Source organism: Artibeus jamaicensis, unplaced genomic scaffold (genome assembly GCF_021234435.1).
Source record: "Artibeus jamaicensis isolate MK-2021 breed Jamaican fruit bat unplaced genomic scaffold, CSHL_Jam_final scaffold_3047, whole genome shotgun sequence".
Taxonomy (NCBI): domain Eukaryota; kingdom Metazoa; phylum Chordata; class Mammalia; order Chiroptera; family Phyllostomidae; genus Artibeus; species Artibeus jamaicensis.
Genome location: NW_026522035.1, coordinates 219,560 through 239,258, shown reverse-complemented (window position 1 = coordinate 239,258; position 19,699 = coordinate 219,560). Strand labels below are relative to the sequence as shown.

Here is a 19,699-nt window from a genome sequence, read left to right as displayed (position 1 = left end):
CTTTCTTCTGGTCTACTCCATTGATATGAGTGCCAGTTTTCTTTCCACCACTGTTGGTTCCCTGTGCATTTTTCTTCATCTCCCTTAGTGTAGCCTTCATTTTTTTAACCTAATTTATGACCCAAATCAACCAATTCTGTGAGCATCCTGATCACCAGTGTTTTGAACTGTGCATCTGATAGGTTGGCTATCTCTTGGTTGCTTAGACGTATTGGCTCTGGGGCTTTGATTTGTTCTTCTGATTGAGCCATTTGTGGTCAGCATGCCTGTTAGCTATGAGGGGTGGAGCCTTAGGTGTTCACCAGGACAGGACAACCCAGTGGCTGGGTTGTGATGCTGTTTGTGGGGGCAGGGTCAGAGAGGGAACAATAGCACTTGTTCTGCTTCTCTTGGATTTCAGTCCCCTTGCCACTTCCTACAAGTGGCACCTTTTCAGTTGGGGCTTTTAGGCTTTATTTCCCATTACTGGGGCCCTGGGTTGCAAGGTCTTTCTTGCTGCCTGTTTTTGTGTAGTTTATCTGCACCTGAATGTGTGACCTTGGTCAGCCCCACGTTGCCTGCTCTCCCGGGTTTGGCTGCCACTGCCTTTTCCTACCAGGATCCCTCTCTACAGGCCACAGACTTCACCCCTCTTACTGGTCTGGTTGAATGGTTTTCGGATTTTCGTACAGTTCAATTTCCTGTTCTGGTTATGTTTTTGTTTCTAAACCTTTATTGTCCTTAATTTTGGTTGTGTGAGGAGACACAGTATTTCTACCTACGCCTACATCTTGGCCAGAAGTCCAAATTACTCTAACATAATAATTTTCAGCCATGGCTGCTGTGGCTCAGTGGATTGAATGCCCTTCGAAGAACCAAAAGGTCATTGGTTCAATTCCTACTCTAGTGCACATGCCTGGGCTGTGGGTTGGGTACCAGGTAGGGGGCTTTTGAGAGGCCACCACACATTGATGTTTCTCTCCCTCTCTTTCTCCTTCCTTTCTCCTCTCTAAAAATAAACAAATAAAATATTTAAAAACAATTTTCATGAAATAATATTTTTAAAGTAAGATTTGGTTGTTTTTCTTAAATGTATTTGAATAACAGAAGACAATAAGATCATATAGGTGTCCTTGGTTCATTCTTTATCTCCATTTAGTGTAGGGAGTTACTTGCTTTTCTAAGGATTTGCATTTCCTGTATCAGGAAACCTGGAGTGAGTGAGCCTGAGGCAGTGTGACTGCTGAGATAACAAGTCTGCAGTTCTCTGTAGCGATGGTTTAGGCCCACTAGGGGGCAAGGCAGGCTGTATAAAAAACAACTTTCACAGGGTTCTGAGGGTTGCCTGAGCACTTAGGAAAGGAGACCAGTGAGCATGTGAGCCAGTCAAATTATAGGCAGCAGAGATGAGGAGAGGGTAGGAGTGTCTGTGTAAAGTTCACTTCCAGTTTGTAGCTCTGTCACTCAGTGTAAACTTGAGAAAGCTGGACTCCATACATTGTACATCCACTGTGGAAATGATTTTCTGTACTGAGTCACAGGAGTGAGGATGTGACTGGTCATTGTGAGCATGGAAGCTCAACAGAAAACTTCTCCATAACCTGTTTTTAGTTTTTTTTAATTACTATGACTGAATACTCCAAAACCAGTGATCCAGAAGTTATTCCAATACCCCATGTATCCTACCTTTTCATCTATCTCCGTGAAAGTAGAAGGAACAACAACAAATTAAAAGCAGCAAAAAAAAAAAAAAAAAAAGAATGGAAGAGAAAGTAAAGAAGAAAAATGTGAGAAAAAGGACAGGACAATATTGAGTTGACCAGCATAGTGTGGTTGGATCAGAGTTGGCTGTGGGGGTCAGCATGGTGCTCAAGATGTGGACAGAAGTGGGGAGAAGTTGAAAATAAGCCATAGTGGACATTAGACACAAATTCTATTATACTTCAAGCTAATTTTGTTGAAATCTTTTTAAAAATATTATATTTATTTATCTTTAATAAATAAGAGGGAAAGAGAAGGGAAGGGGAGAGAGAGAGAAATATCAATGTATGGTTGCCTCTTGTTTATCCCCTGCTGGGAACTGGCCTGCAACCCAGACATGTGCCCTGACTGGGAATCGAAGGGTGGTTGTTTGGTTTGCAGGCCCATGCTCAATCCACTGAGCTACACTAGCCAGGTCTAGAATCTTTTTTTATGCAGATAGTGACTATATGGTTTGGTTTTTAGGACTCTATAGATTTAAAAAATTTGATTAATTATTCAATGCACAATACATGCTATCAGCTTTCCTTTGGGAGAATATTCATATGAATGAATTCTCATATTCTCTATCAACCCATGCAATTTTGGAAATATGGGGTCACTCTTAGAATTCTTTAAGACATATGTTACACCTGACACACTGATTCTTCCTGAACCCTCACCCACCATTCCTTACACATTATCTCACAAACTTCTTATATGTAGGTATTTTAAGAAAAAACAAGCTGTATATCTTCATACATTATATATATTACCCTTTACCATTCTACACTGTTCATATACAGACTTTTTGAGGCATGATTGTGCTGTGTCACTGGGCCACTGTGGGTGGAGTTGGCTGTTAAGATGAGTGACAGAGCTCAGAGGTGATTGGTGTTCAGTGAGCCTGGTGGGGCATATTGACTAAAGGAAGAAACTTTGCTTGGGTCCAGGACACTATATCCTCCAGAGCAGGGGCAGAGGCAGCACAGTATTTGCAAAATAAGTCATGAAGAAACACCTTGGGGCTCTTCTGTGGCTTCTGTGGGTCCAGGTTTGCTGTGAGTTGGGGGCCTCCCAGGCAGGGACTGGGGTTGTCCACAGTTGGTTGTGGGAGGAGGAAGGGGGATCTGATACAGAGCTTCTAGATGGTCTCACATGGGTGTTTCTTGGGGTATTCTACAAGTCTAGAAGTTGTATCACTTGCCCCAGTGATACCATTTGTGTTTTTCTCTTTCCAAGCAGGGGTGAGAGGGCTGAAGGTGGAGCAGGGTCCTCCAGCCCTGAGCCTGCAGGAGGGAACCAACTGTACTCTGAGATGCAATTTTTCTACCACAGTGTACCAAGTGCAGTGGTTCAGACAGAATCCTGGTGGTGGCCTCATCAGTCTATTTTACTTGACTTCAGAACCAAAGCAGGTTGGAAGGTTCAGCTCCTCACTGCAATCTAAGACCTGTACAGTACACTGCACATCACAACCTCCCAGCTGGAAGACTCAGCCTCTTACTTCTGTGCATCAGAGGCACAGTGCTCCCAGGCGATCTGCAGCCTGCACCCAAACATCAGCTGGGCCTGCAGCTGCACCCCTTCCACAGGGCAGTCATGTTGAGCCCATATTAGCCTTGCACATCTTTGGGTTTTCAAGTTTATGTTCCAAAAAATTTTTTGTCCTAAAATTAGACTCTTCAGCACTGTTATTTCACTTCTTTTGCCTTATTTATTCCCTGAAACCAATTCACAAGTAGAAAGCACAAATATAAAACAATGAAAATAACTGATAAATGTGCCAATATCTAATTTTCCTTTGAAACATATCCCCTTGCAAATTACACATATATGACATGTGAATTGCTAGAAAAGGTTTGGAAAAATATAGTGCAGTCAACAAATAAAAGGAAAAAAAACAAGAAATAGAAGGAGATGACTCATTTTTTTTCAGGTAACTGCAGGTGGTTGTTCTTCCAAGGAAAAGGAATAAAGGCTGTATAATAGTTTTTAATGTTTGTATTAGGCTTATTCACTCCTGGATATAACAAACATAAGAAAAATAATTTTATTGAGTCACAGGCACTTCAGCTTTTTTACACATATTATATATTTAATACTGATAAGACCCTGTAAATAAGTAGTCTCTCATTTTATGCATGAATAAAGTGAGGGATGTTGAGTAGAAGTGACTTGCTTAAATTAACATTATTATTAAATTGGCACAGTTGGGGTGACATGAGAGCTTATATTCTGAGCTACTTGATACAGATGTCTTTAAAATCATCTTATTCAAATGATTCCTATTGATAAATTTGAACAATGTGTTATATACACCACTAACAAAATACCCACTTAGTTCATTTAAAAAATTAAATTTTGGGGGTGGAATTGGTTAATAGCAGCATATAAGTTTCATGTGTACAATTTTATAATACATCACCTGTGTGTTGCACTGTATGCCCACCCCCAAAAGTCTAGTGTCCCTGGGTCACCATACAATTGACCAGCCTTTTTTACATTCTTTAGTCTCCCCTGAACCCATTTCTTTCTGGTCACTACCATGTAGTTGTCTATGCCTTTGAGTTTTTAGTTTGTTCACTTGTTGCTTTCTGTTTTATGTCCTACATAAAAGGGAAGTCTTGTGATTTTTGTCCTTTTCTGTCTGACTCATTTCATTTAGCATGACACCATCAAAATCCATCTACATCTAGGCAAATGGCAGTATTTAATCCATTTCTTATGGCTGAATAGTATTTTATTGTATATAGGTACCAAACACTTTTATCTAATCACCCATTGAAGAAACTGAGTTTTCCCCATGTCTTGGCTATTGTGAATAATGTGGAGTTGATCTTAGGTGTACATACATCTTTATGAATCAGTGTTTGCAATTTTTTTTAGATATATACTCAGATGATGGATTGCTAGATCATATGGTAGCTCTATTCTAATTTTTTGAAGAGTGGCATAAAGTTTTCCATAGAGGCTGCATCAATGTACATTCCTGCCAGCAGTGTATGAGGATTCCATTCAGAGCATTCCTAGATTGCACTTTGCATGGACGAACTCATGAAAATTTTCATTCTGTTCCATTAAATACCATCGCTCTTCCTTGCATCTTGAGCAAATTTGTTACTCATCATATTGTAACATATTTACATGTAGGAAAGGGAGCAGAAAGCTTCCAGGACTACCCTGAAAACACCCTCATCTGCTGTAGGCAGAGATAACAACTTCTGGCCACCAAACTTGAAGTTTCAACTTGCATGTGGAACAATTAAATTCTAAGCTGCACTGTATTTATTATACTATAAGGACACTGATAGAAGGCCTAGGACCCTAAGAGATTCCAGTGAAGCTGGGAGCAGATCCAGCTTCCTGGGCACATGAGCTGTGCATTTGCAGAAGGAATCCTGGTCTTGGTTTAATATTCTGTTATCACTTTCTTGAAATTCTTAATAATTTTCTCTTTGCACTTGTGTTGTATAAGGGAAGTCCCATAAGTGGATGGAACATGTGCATGAGCCTTGCAGATACATGGAGCAGCAGGACAAAGGAGAGAAGCACACGCAGGCTCAGAGTCATGGTCACAGCAGGGAGTGTGTGAGCTAAGCAGGTGTGAGGACCACCTGTTGTGCTGGTACATGATTTCACTCTCTGGGGCTTAAACATGCAGCAAAGGTCAACTGTTACAAAATGGAATGGAAGTATATATATATGGGATATTTCAATAAGGTGGTTTGACAGTTTTTTCAAAACTACACATACTCTTACCATATAATTCAGTAACGGTGCTCCTGGGTTTACCCAAAAGAATTGACAAGTTGTGTCCACATGAAAATTTGCCCACAAGTGTTTGTAGCAGCTTCATTCTAAGTTGTCAAAATTTGAAAGCCTCCAAAAGGTCCATCAGTAGGTGAATGGATAAATAGTGGTCTATTCAAACAAGAAAGGAGTTATTAAGCCATGGAAAGATAAGGAAACATTAAATGTATTTTACTAAATAAAGAAGCCAATTTGAAAATGCCACATACTGTTTATTACAACCATATGACATTCTGGAGAAGGCAAAACTATGCAGGTGGTAAAAACAGCAGTCATTACCTGGGGTTGAGGGGAGCGGGAGGGATGACAAAGAAGAGCACAGAGAATTTTTAAGTTATTGAAATTAGTCCCGATGATATTATCTATGATAGTGGATATATGCCATTATACATTTTTGTAAATCAGTACAATGTACAACACAGAGAGTAAACCCTACAGTTCAGTGGGAGAGTGGGTGATACATATAGGTTTATCATGGGAAGAAATATACCACCTTCCTTCTTGTGGGGAAGTTCATAATGGAGGAGGCTGTGTTTATGTGGGTGCAGGAGGTACATTGGAAATCTCTGTTCCTTTTTTAAAATTTTTCTGTGACTCTAAAATGACTGAAAAATATAACTTTAAAGCATTTAATTCATACTTACATGAAACTAATTTGCATGAAGAGTTAAAGGAGTTTAGAAAAGTGATTCCACTAAAATCATTACCTAAATGACACTTTTCCCCTTCTTTTTACTTAGTTTATTCCTAAATTGAATTTGGGGATTGTATTGGTCAATGAAATTATATAGGTTTAAAAAGTTGAATTTTGTAATATGAGGGGAGAGCCAAATAAACCTGGAATTATCTTCTGGAGGGCAGGTTCCCTGGTAGTATGGGCTTCTCCCACTATGTGAGTGTTCTAGGAGCCCATGAGTATCAGTGCAGGAGCTGGACTTGTGGTGAGAGACTGCATTTGGCTTCATTTAATTGTTTTTGAGGGACTCTTTCATTGTGTTCATTCATTTCATGATGGGTGATTTATGTGGCCACCTGACTACACTGAGCTGAATGTTCAGCAGATTTTGACCAAAAATGGCCTGCCCCTGTCCCACCCTCCCTATTCACTTGATTTTGCCCAAGCAGCATTTTTTCCCTTTGCTCAGTTAAAAAAGTCCTCGAAGGGAATTGTTTTGCTGCTGTAGAGCTGGTGAAACAAAAAACTGCAGTAGCCCTTTAAGGAATCAAATCATGGAGTTCAAAAACTTCTGAACATTGGAAAAAACGTCTTATAGGGTATTGCAGCAAATGGAGAGTACTTTGAAGGTGACTGAAGATTAAACATATAAGAATAAATACATATTATTTTATAAACAAATTCTGTTATTTTGGGTTTCCCCCTCATATATCATGTGCACACTGCATCTTGCTCTCAACATCCAAAGTTTATTTTTCTTGTGTCACCATTCACGCACTGTTTACCCTTTTCCACCCACCTACCAGGTTTCCCTCTGGTAATCACCATGCTGTTGTCTGTGTTGATGAATTTTTTCACTAATCCATTATTTGTTTCACCCCAAGCTCCCCACTCCTCTGATAGCTGTCTGTCCATTCCTTGTATCTGTGAGTCTGTTTCTATGTTGTTATTTTATTCATTAGCACCCTGTATGTCTAACTGTGCTGTTAGAAAGGTGGGATTTCCTTTTTCCTATGATTGAGTGGTGTTCCATAGTGTAAACGTAGCACAGCTTTTGTATTCACTTATCTACTGATGGGCACTAGGGACACTTCAAAATCTTGGTTACGATAAATAACACTGCAGTGAAGATGGGGTGCATACATTCTTTTGAATCAGTTGTTTTGGTTTCTTTGGATTCATTTCCAGAGTGGAATTGCTGGGTCATAAGGCAGTTCCATTTTAATTTTTTGTGGAAACTCCACACTGTTTTCCACAGTGGCTGCACAAATCTTCGTTCCTGCCATATGGCCTCTCTTCTCCACATCGCACTAATGCTTGTCATTTGTGGGTTTATTGATGGTAGCCATTCTGACAGCTGTGAGACCATAACTATCATAGAAGAAAACATAGGTAGTAAAATCTTAGACATTTCTCATAACTATATATTTGGTCTATCTCCTCAGGCAAGGGAACAAAAAGAAAAAATAAGCAAATAGGGCTCCATCAAACTAAAAATTATTTGCAGAGAAAAAGAAACCATCAACAACAGGAGGGGGCCATGATGGAGGTATAGGCAGAAACACTTCATGTCCTCACACAACCAAAGGAAAGAAAATATCCAATTTAAAAACAGAGAAGAACCAGAATTGCCAGAAAAACATTTGGATAGAAATCCAACCACCAAGGAGTTGAAGAAACATTCAATTTGGGCAGTAGGAGGGGCCCAGACAGGCAAAGGTAAGGAGAGGACACAGCAAGGAGGCAGGAGGACTGGGCGAGCAAGGCATGGCTGGCAAACTGCACCGGCAATCCCACATTTGCACTCAGACAAGCCTGGGGGTAAGCAGGGGGGCCAGATACACCACAAAACCTGGGGTTTCAACATGGGGAAACTAAAGACTCAAAACCACAGTTTGAGGAAAAAATCTTTGAGGATTGTGGAAGCAGAAGGAACTCTCAGCTTCACAGGAGAGTATGCTGGAGAGACCCACCCGGTCCTAAAAGAAGTACAAACCCACTGCCTGCATATCAGCACCTAAAGGGCACAAACTGCTTGTGAGAAGCAAGGGAAGTGACAGAAAGTGAAACAAGAACAGTGCAAGCAGCATTTTTTTCTTCTCTGATTCCTCCCTCACAGACAGTGCCACAATGCTGCAAAAAGGGTTGACCAGCCCTGGTGAAAACCTAAGGCTCTGCCCCTGACAGGTAACAGGTACGCTGAGACAGAGAAATGAGGCCCAAATAAAAGAACAGATCAAAACTCCATAAAAAGAACTAAGCATTGAGGAGATAGCCAACCTATCTCATGCAGAGTTCAAAACACTGGTAATCAGGATGCTCATAGAATTGGTTGAGTTTAGTCACAAAATGAAGGGAGAAATGAAGGCTACACAAAATGAAATAAAAGAAAGTGTATAGGGAACCAACGGTGAAGGGAAGGAAATTGGGACTCAAATCAACAATTTGAAATATATGGAAACAATAAGCATCCAACTGAAACAGAATGAAGAAGCAAGAATGCAAAAAAATGAGGAGAAACTTAGGAGCCTCTGGGACAACTTTGAACATTCTGACATCTGAATTATGGAAGTGCCAGAAGAAGAGGAAAAGCAAGATATTGAAATATTATTTGAATAAATAATGAAGGAAAACTTCCCTAATCTGGTGAAGGAAATAAATTTCCAGGAAGTCCAGGAAGCTCAGATAGTACCAAAGAAGTTGGACCCAAAGAGGAGCACACCAAGGCACATAATAATTAAGTTACACAAGATTAAAGATAAGGAGAGAATCTTAAAAGCAGCAAGAGAAAAGGAGAGAGTTATCTACAAGGAGTGCCCATAAGAATATCAGCAGATTTCTCAAAAGAGATCTTACAGGTAAGAAGGGGTTGGAAAGAAGTATTTGAAGTCGTGAAAGGCAAGCACCTATTTCCAAGATAACTCTATCTAGCAAAGCTATTATTTAGAATGGAAGGGTAGATAAAGTGCTTCCCACATAAGGTCAAGTTAAAGGAGTACATCATCGCCAAACCCTTTTATATAAAATGTTAAAGGGACTTATGTAAGAAATAGAAGATGATAAAAAACTATGAACAATAAAATGACAACAAACTCATAACTATCAACCACAGAACCTAAAAAACAAAAACTAAGCAAACAACTAGAACAGGATCAGAGTCATAGAAATGAAGATCATAAGAGGGTTATCAATGGGGAGGGAGAGGGGAAAAACATACAGGGAATAATAAGCATAATTGGTGGGCATAAAATAGACACGTGTAGGTTAAGAATAGTATAGGCAATACAGAAACCAAAGAACTCACATGTACAGTTCATGGACCTGAACTAAGGAGGAAATGCTGGAGAAGGGGGTAGTGCAGGGTGGAGGGAAATAAAAGGAAGAAAAATTAGGATGACCATAATAGCATAATCAATAAAATACATTTTTTTACAAAAATACAGAAGTTTTATATACTTAAAAACAAAAATTTTATAGATACACATATATTTATATACTGACTTGATATTCTTTACCATAGCTGTCTTTAAATCTTTAATGGTGTGAGATATGAGTAGTCAAATTTATTTATGCTTTGCAATTCTAGAAGACCAGAGAGTTCAGATCACAGGAAAGGAGCTCCCACATCTGGAAATGAGGTAGTCTTGGTTTCCCAAGAACCACTTTCACGATCAGTTCTTTAGGATCAGTTTCTGTTTGTACTATTCTCGAGCAAATACAGGAGATATGTAGATGTACCTAGATTTATTCTTACATAAAATTAAGATAAAAAATCAAGAATGAAAGTGAATGAGAAAGGGTTATTGGTAGAGAAAGATAATTCTGGAAACACAAATCTGAGAGTTTATCAATGTCTTTTTAAAAAATATTTTATTTATTTATTTTTAGAGAGAGGGGAAAGGAAGGAGGAAGAGTGGGAGGAAAATGTCAATGTGTAGTTACCTTTCATGTGTCCCCTACTGGGGACCTGGCCTGCAACCGAGGCATGTGCTCGGACTGGGAATCAAACTGCTGACAGTTTGCTTCACAGGTCCGTGCTCAATCCACTGAGCTACACCAGCCAGGGCCTTTATCAATGTATTGAGGAAAAAAACTGTAGTGGAGTTTGGGAGAAAAATGATAGATTATGGGATCTGAGACAGCAATGGCCAGGGAGGTAGGAATCCATTCAAGGAGAATACTGGAACTGTAGAAAAAGTTCCAATAAGGATTAGTGTTAGTAACAACATTTTATGTCATGTCATTTATCTTGATGAGAAAACAAAACCAGCTCAAGAATAAACTTATATGTGGTTTTATTTTCTAAATCTGCAGGCTGATGTTTTTGCAGAAATTGTACTTTTTTTAATAATTTGAGGAATATATGATGCAGCATTAGAAAATATTTCTTAGAGTATATCATATTTCTTACTGTAATTCAACCCAACCTGTGGGTCAAATTGTTTTCTACGGTTGAAATACTAGTGGAAGTTATTATACTAATTGTTTTCTATGGTTGAATAATATTAATACTAACTCATGGAAGATATCCCCCTGCTCCTTTACCATGGATATTCAATTATTTACTTTTAATAGCAGTCAAGCCTAGGAAAGATTCCTAATTTCCACTTTGGTACTATGCATTCTTTGGGAATAGCAAGGTCACAGGCAAGATCAGCGTAGAGGAGTAGAGTTCGACATAGGTGTTTGAAATATCCAGTAGTTTTCTCCCTCATACTGATCTTTTACTTACATGTTACTTTAAGAAAGAGCTTGGCCTCCTGTACCACCTCCCCTTTTCCATTGGGAACCTGGCCCACAACACAGGCATGTACCCTGACTTGGACTCAAACCAGCAACATTCTTCTTCACAGGCTGGTGCTCAATCCACTGAGCCACACAAACCAGGGCTAGATTCCACATGTAAGTGAAATCACATGGTATTTGTCTTTCTTTGTATACTTTATTTCACTTAGCATAATACCTGCTAGGTCCACCCATGCCATTGTAAACAGTAAGAGTTCTTTCCTTTCCATGGCTGAGTAGTAATTCATCCTGTATATGTACCACAGCTTGAAAAGGAAGGTTTTATATTTTCTTTGTGTATGAGAGTGAATCATGGCACTTTGCTGGTTTAAAACATGTAAACCCAGGCCCTTGTTGAGTGAGTGCCAACAGCATCTGCATCTTTCCAAAATATTAAACATGACTCAGTTGTGTACAGAGGCGTATTGCAGAAATCAGATAAATATTGATCTGTGCATTCTTTATTAATCTCTGATCTAAGAGTTCATTTGTTTGATGTATTGCTGTCTTTATGTGTCTGAGTCTCTCATAGGCAAAGGGTAAAATTACATTTAACCAGCAAGTTCACGAGTTAAGAGATGTGACCACAAGGTGGTAGTGTACCTCTGCTGATGCAGAATATGTGGAGGGTTCATTTTAGTGGTTCTGAATGAATAGGCTTTGACAGAAGCATAGTCTTTACCTTATTGGCTGGGGAGAGAATGTGAGAAACCCTTATTTTCAGATTGTTAGAGGAAAAGAGATAACTTGATAACAGCAGTAGGTCCCCTGGCTGTAGGTAGCAGGTCCACAATTGATCTCAATAAGAAGAATGAAGACATCCATTGGAGCATTCCTTGTGTCCTTTTGGCTGCAGCTGGACTGTGAGTTGAGGGTTAATGGGAAATAGATTGTATTAGTGTATATTCTTTAGAAACCAAGCTTTATTTGGGTTTCCTTAGTTACTGTAGAGAAAGAAAATGCTGAAGCATAAAAATCTGTTCACTCTTCTCCTTTTTCTGAATTTTTCTTGCTGCATAGGTGTCAGCCATGGAGAGGAAGTGAATCAGCATCCTCCTACCCTGAGTGTCCAGGAGGGAAACACCTCTCTCATCACCTGTTCTTATTCAGACAGTGCCTCAGAATACTTTCCATGGTATAAGCAAGAAGCTGGAAAAGGTCCCCAGCTCATTATATACATTCGTTCAAATGAGAACGAAAAGCGGCATGAAAGACTTATTGTTTTATTGGATAAGACAGCCAGAAATTTCTCCCTGCACATTGAAAACACCCAGCCTGAAGACTCAGCTGTGTACTTCTGTGCAGCAAGTACACATTGCCTCCCAAGCACCTGAATCCTGTACACAAACCTGTCTCCTAGTGGAAACTACTGTGTTGCATGTTAAAGACACTTAATAGAAAGGTTAGTTTCAAGATGACCAAGAAAGTGTTAGAACATTTTGTTGGGTATGCTGTTGCATAATGAATTCTTTAAGTGAGTTAGTAATATTTAATTTTAAAATTTAGGATTTAATGATTATTTTATATTTGTTATACAAGCTTTTGTCCCATTAAAATACCCCTATCATAGTATTGCAATCCTTATTATGGTCAGGCTTTTAATATTGTGTTTTCAAAACAGCATTTTTAATTTTTCTATTAAAAAATAATGATATGCCAAACGTAGAATATATGTAGAGTACAAAAATGTGAAGTTGATAATTATGTAGTCAGATAATATTGCTAATACCTAAATAAATTTTTGTACCAATTTTTATTGTAATTAGAATAATAATTTATGCATTGAATTATGTATCTTGAACTGAACATTTTCAATTTCATTGATTCTTCTGCAAAACCTGTTTTTTAAACAAGATTTTATTCACTTTTCTTTAGAGGGAACAGGAAGGAGGGAGGGAGAGAAATATCAATGTATGGTTGTCTTTCATGTGTCCCCCACTGAGAACTGGCCTGCAACCCAAGCATGTGCCCTGACTGGGAATCAAACCGTGACCCCTTAGTTTGCAGGCCCGCGCTCAATCCACTGAGCCACACCAGCCAGGGAAAAACCTGTTTTTTAATTGCTCTGAGAGATGTTAATAAATTACAGTTTTATATTAATTTTCTTCTCTATTTGTGACAAATTTTTCTATGCGGTCTGATTGCTTCCTTTTTTTAAAAAAAAATGTGACAATTTTTTTTTCAGAGCTCAGTGATGGTATATATTATTTGTGTAATGAGGATTGGAAGTGATTTGAGAATGTGAGCTTCGAATTAAACCCACAAAGCGATTCTCTTTTACCAAATTCTGTACATGTTTGTTCGCATTTAGTCTCTCAGAGAATCTAGAAGACAGAGTTGTTTATTATTTACTGCTACAGCCTCAGTACCTAGCACAACCCTTTTCACATAGTTGATAATTAGTAGATGTTTGCTAAAGAAAGAAAGAATAATTCTGGTATTTATTCATAATTTTAATTTAAGTTTTGTGATAAAATTATATTTATAAGTTCATTTGTGACTATCAAAATCCTTATTATGTGTATTTGATTATTTCATTAATTAAGAATGTATAGTTTCTTTTTATGAATACATGGCTTTCTTTCTCAATAAAGCTCTGTAATTTTAAGACAATAAAATTTATTCTTAGCCTTGTACTTTTTGTTTCCATTATGGGCTATATAGGAAAATTTTCATAAGTATTTACCAGCTACCTTACTATCATTAGTGGGATGTTCACAGGCACCAGACAAATGGATAATTTATAGATAGCTTGTGACAAATCTCCCTATCTTGTCTTATTAACCACAATCTTCTTAATTAAAAATGTTATTTCTTTTCATGTTACAGATAAATCAATGTAATGAAAGAATCTGTACTGATAATTAATTTCCTAATTCTCCTACTTACGGTCAGTGGTAGGTTATCTGTAAATCTCTTATATTCTTCCTAAAGATGTTTATCTTCAGTGACTTGTGTGATGAGATCATCAGTCTTGGGTGAGTTTTGGTTGTCAGTTATTAGCAAATTTGTTTGTTTTAAATAAGGAAAGACAACATATTAAATCAGGTTTACAATATCTGAACAAGATAGGCCAGTATTGTAGCCCAACGCCTCAATGGCTCTTATCATTTCCCTCACTCTAACCATCAGCTCCGCTCCAGTGAAAGCAAGGTGACTGTTGATTGGTCCATTTCCTCCAAGGCTGGTGGAGGGAGAGGGATGCATGGCTTCTATTTTATTGCTTTATGTTTTTAAAACAAGTTAGAAAAAAGAGAGAAGATGCAATTACGATAGACTTAACTGCTTTATCACATGTAGGTAAAAATTATTTATGAAAAAACAAGAAAGCCTCTAGCCAGAGGTACTGTCAGTACACACTTAGACACACTCAAGTTTTAAACCTTCATCTCAGTATTGGTTTTGTCTCTTATTTCTGGTCAATTCACTATGAACATTATTTTCCTCTCTTCATCCTGCAAAACCAGAGTGTGTGCTGACCACGTTCCTATTGCTTGCTTTCCCTAGGGTGGTGCTGATGCTCAAAGTTGTGTGGTTTCTCCCAGTCCTGCAGAGCAGGATCCTTTCTGAGCCATGAAACTAGCCCAGGCACCCCCAGTGGGAGTGCCTTGCCTTGCCTCCTGACCAGGATTCTGATGTTGTCTGCCTGTGCTGTGGGTGGTAAGACTTGTGCCACTTTAATGTTCACTGAGAGCCCTGGCTACTGTTTTCCCAAAATGTCCAGTTGGACAGCACACTCCAGTATGTGTATGGGGAAGAATGAGGCCAGAGCCTGTTTGTTAGCCTCCCCAAAGTTGGGAGAGCCAGGTGCTTCTCAACTGCATTTAAAACTGACTTCTCCCTGCATTTAAAACTATAATTTTCGCCTTGGCTGGCGTGGCTCAGTGGATTGAGCACTGGCCTGTGAACCAAAGCATCACCTGTTCGAACTCAGTCAGAGCACATGCCTGGGCGGTGGGCCAGGTCCCCAGGTCCCCAGTACGGGGCTCATGAGAGGCAACCACATATTGATGTTTCTCTTCTCTTTCTCCTTCCTTTCTCCTCTCTAAAAATAAATAAATATTTAAAAAACAATTTTCATGAAATAATATTTTAAAAGATTTGGTTGTTTTTCTTAAATGTATTTGAGTAACAGAAGACAATAAGATCATATAGGTGTCCTTGGTTCATTCTTTATCTCCATTCAGTGTAGGGAGTTACTTGCTTTTCTAAGGATTTGCATTTCCTGTATCAGGAAACCTGGAGTGAGTGAGCCTGAGGCAGTGTGACTGCTGAGATAACAGGTCTGCAGTTCTCTGTAGTGATGGTTTAGGCCCACTAGGGGGCAAGGCAGGCTGTATAAAAAACAACTTTCACAGGGTTCTGAGGGTTGCCTGAGCACTTAGGAAAGGAGACCAGTGAGCATGTGAGCCAGTCAAATTATAGGCAGCAGAGATGAGGAGAGGGTAGGAGTGTCTGTGTAAAGTTCACTTCCAGTTTGTAGCTCTGTCACTCAGTGTAAACTTGAGAAAGCTGGACTCCATACATTGTACATCCACTGTGGGAATGATTTCCTGTGCTGAGTCACAGGAGTGAGGATGTGACTGGTCATTGTGAGCATGGAAGCTCAACAGAAAACTTCTCCATAGCCTTTTTAAAGTTTTTTTTTAAATTATTATGACTGAATACCCCAAAACCAATGAGCCAGAAGTTATTTCTATACCTCATATATCCTACCATTTCCATGAAAGTAGAAGAAACAACAAATTAAAAAAAACAAACAAAAAGAAACAGAAGAAAAAGGAAAGAAGAAAAATGTAAGAAAAAGGAGAGGACAATGGTAATTTGACCATCATAGTGTGGTTGGATCAGAGTTGGCTGTGTGGATCAGCAGAGTGCCCAATAGTGGACCAGAGTAGGGAGAGGTGAAAATTAAGTCAGACAGACATTATACAAAAATTCTATTATACTTCAAGCTGATTTTGTTGGAATCTTTTTCTGTGCAGATAGTGACTGCATGCCTTGGCTTCTAGAACATGACAGATTTTTAAAAAATGAATTAACTTGTGCAATGCACAATACATGTTATCAGCCTTTTTTATCAGAATATTTATATGACTGAATTCTCAAATTCTCTACCAAACCATGCAATTTTGGAAATACGGGGTCTTCTTAGGATTCTTTAAGGTCATATGTTACACCTGACATACTGATTCTTCCTGAACCATCATCCACCATTCCTCACCCATTATCTTACAAAATTCTTACATGTAAGTATTTTAAGAAAAAACAAGAGAGTCCCAGCCAAGATGGAGGCATAGGGAGAAACCCTTCACTTCCTCACACAACCAAAAGGAGGATAACAACCAATCTAAAGTTAACAAACAACCAGAAATGCCAGAAAATTAAACTGCATGGAACTCCAACAACCATGCAATCAAAGAAACAGTCAAACAGAAAAACCAGACGTGGAAGGCGGTGGACAGAGAGAAACCACAGTAAGGTGGTGGACTGAGAGGGCAGGGCTGGTTACTCAAGGGAGCAGGCCGCACAGGCGGGGCTAACTTAAAAAGAAACTGAAACTCAGAGTTCACTGTGGAATACAGTGATTGCAGTGGTGGGAGAAACTCCTAGTCTCACATGAGAGTTTGTTGGAAAGTGTGCTTGAGATGAGCAGGAGAGATGCACTGTTCCCTCTCTGGCCCCTCCCCCACAGCAGAGCCACACAGCAGCAAGGATTTGCCCTGCCCAGGTGAATATTTAGGGACCCTCCCCCTTACAATTATCAGGTGTGCCAAGACAAAGAAATATGGCCCAAATAAAAGAACACAGGGAAACCTCAGGAAGAGGGCTAAATGATGAGGAAATAGCCAACCTAACTGATGGAAAATTTAAAGCCCTGGTAATCAAAATGCGCACAGAACTGATTGAGCTTGGTTGAAAAATAAAAGAACAAATGAAAGATACGCAAAATGAAATAAAGCCAAATATTCAGGGAACTGACAGGAAGGAAACGAGGACTCAAATCAATGATTTGAAACAAAAGGATGAAATAAACATCCAATTGGAACAGAATAAAGAAACAAGAATTCAAAAAAATGAAGAGAGACTTTTGAACCTCTTTGACAACTTGAAATGTTCTAATATCTGGATTATGGGGGTGCTGGAAAGAGAAAAGGAAGAGCAAGAAATTGAAAACTTAGTTGAAAAAATAATGAAGGCGAACTTCCCCCAATATGGCAAAGGAAATAGACTTCCAGAAAGTCCAGGAAGCCTAGAGAGTCCCAAAGAATTTGGACCCAAAGAGGAGCACACCAAGACACATCATCATTAAGTTACCCAAGATTAAAAACAAAGAGAAAATCTGAAAAGCAGCAAGAGGAAAGAAAAGAGTTACCTACAAAGGAGTGCCCATAAAACTATCAGCTGATTTCTCAAAAGAGACCTTACAGGCAAGAAGGGCCTGGAAAGAAGTATTTGAAGTCATGAAAGGCAAGGACCTACATCCAAGATTACTCTTCCCAGCAAACCTTTCACTTAGAATAGAAGGGCAGATAAAAGTGCTTCCAGATGTTGGGGATCACCCTGCCTGGTTTCAGGAATTGTAAACTGTCTCCCATACCTAAGGCTGTGAGTGACATCCGGAATGCCAACCACTGAGTAGACAAGGCTTGTCTCTGGCAGCAGATGCTGCCCCTGCTTCATCCCCCTGCCCCCAAAGTATGCTTGGATGTTCAGAGACAAGTGAGACCCCTCAGAGGAGGGGCAACCTAGGCCAGACACATCACTTGGAAGGCATCATGAAAGGACTTGGGAGGCTGCGACAAAGAGGGAGTGATGGACTCTCGCCCCCTGCCTTTGGCAAAGCCCAAGTCCCCATGTTCTCTAGGAAAAGCCCTTCTTGGCTCTAATTCACTTAAGCCTAAAAACCTATGGGTAAGGTGATGAAAGCCTTGTGCTGGGAATAGTGGGCCCACTGGGTAATTGGGCCTGAGAAAGAATATGTGAAACCCTGAGACCTGCTTTGTTTAAGAATGCTTTTAGTTAGATGATAAGGGCCCGAGCTGAAGAAGAGTTTATGTTCCCAAAGTTCTGTAGCCTTTTAGCTGACAGGCCCTGATTTAGAAGAAACCCTGATGGTTCTTTGTATACTATCTACTGTTTACTGCTTGACAATGATTAATAAACTGTACCTGAACTCCTGTACAAAAATCCCAGTATAAGCCTGACTAGGCAAGGGTCAGGGCACTCTCTCTCCCTGGGAGAGAGTTGCCCGGCTGCTCCAAGCTGCTCTCCCCTTGAGAGGGTGGCAAGAACCTTCTGAGGCTCTCCCCCCTTGAGGGAGTAGCCTTGCTGGCCCTTTTCTTCCACAGGACTCGGTAGTCTTTGTGAATTTGTCTCATGTCTCATCCATGATGTCATGGGCACTGCTTGTCAGTGCACGCATCATCCCAGATAAAGTCAAGTTAAAGGAGTTCATCATCACCAAGCCATTATTATATGAAATGTTAAAGGGACTTATCTAAGAAAAGAAAGATCGAAACTATGAACAGTAAAATGACAATAAACAACTCACAACTATCAACAAATGAACCAAAAAAAATAAAAGAAATAAAAGCAATAAAAACAAAAACTAAGGAAACAACTAGAACAGGAATAGAATCTGAGAAATATCACATGGAGGGTTTTTGGGGGTGGGGTGGGGGGGAAGGGAGGGATAGAGGGAAAAGGTATAGGGAAGAAGAAACATAATTGGTAGGCATTAAATAGATGGGAAGAGGTCAAAAAATAGTATAGGAAACAGAGGACTCAAAGAACTTAAATGTACAACCCATAGGCATGAATTAAAAGGGAGAGAATGCTGGAGGGTTGGGAGGTGCAGGGTGGAGAGGGTATAAAAGGGGGAAAATTGCATTAGCATAATCAATAGAATATACTTGAAAAACAAGTTGTGTATTTTTATATATTGTATATATTACCTCCACCCTCCCACACTGTTCACACCCAGACTTTTGGAGAGATGACTGTGCTGTGTCACTGGGCCACTGTGGGTGGAGTTGGCTTTTAAGATGAGTGACAGAGCTCAGAGGTGATTGGTGTTCAGTGAGTCTGGTGGGGCATATTGACTGAAGGAAGAAACTTTGCTTGGGTCCAGGACACTACATCCTCCAGAGCAGGGGCAGAGGCAGCACAGTGTCTATGAAATAAGTTATGGAGAGACACCTGGGAGCTCTGCTGTGGCTTCTGTGGGTCCAGGTTTGCTGTGAGTTGGGGGCCTCCCAGGTGGGGACTGGGGTTGTCCACAGTTGGTTGTGGGAGAAGAAAGGGGCATCTGATACAGATTTTCCTTAGATGGTCCCACTTGGGTGCTTCTTGGGATGTTTTATAAGTCTAGAAGCTGCATCACTTGTCCAGTGATATAATTTGTGTTTTTCTCTTTCCAAGCAGGGGTGAGAGGGCTGAAGGTGGAGCAGAGTCCTCCAGTCCTGAACCTGCAGGAGGGAACCAACTGTACTCTGAGATGCAATTTTTCTACCACAGTGACGTATATGAAGTGGTTCCGACGGAATCCTGGTGGTGGCTTCATCAGTCTATTTTACATGACTTCAGAGACAAAGCACAATGGAAGGTTAAGCTCCACAATAAATCTTAAGGACCTCTACAGCACGCTGCACATCACAACCTCCCAGCCGGAAGACTCAGCCACTTACTTCTGTGCAGCAGAGA

General features: G+C 39.8%; 1 gene segment (V, D, J or C); it reads left to right on the top strand.

Moving 5' to 3' along the window:
- Positions 1-11,749: 11,749 nt before the first annotated feature.
- Positions 11,750-12,568, top strand: LOC119040864 (T cell receptor alpha variable 13-1-like). The segment is given in 2 exon segments: positions 11,750-11,856; positions 12,014-12,568. Coding segments are annotated over 2 exon segments (366 nt in total).
- Positions 12,569-19,699: the final 7,131 nt, after the last annotated feature.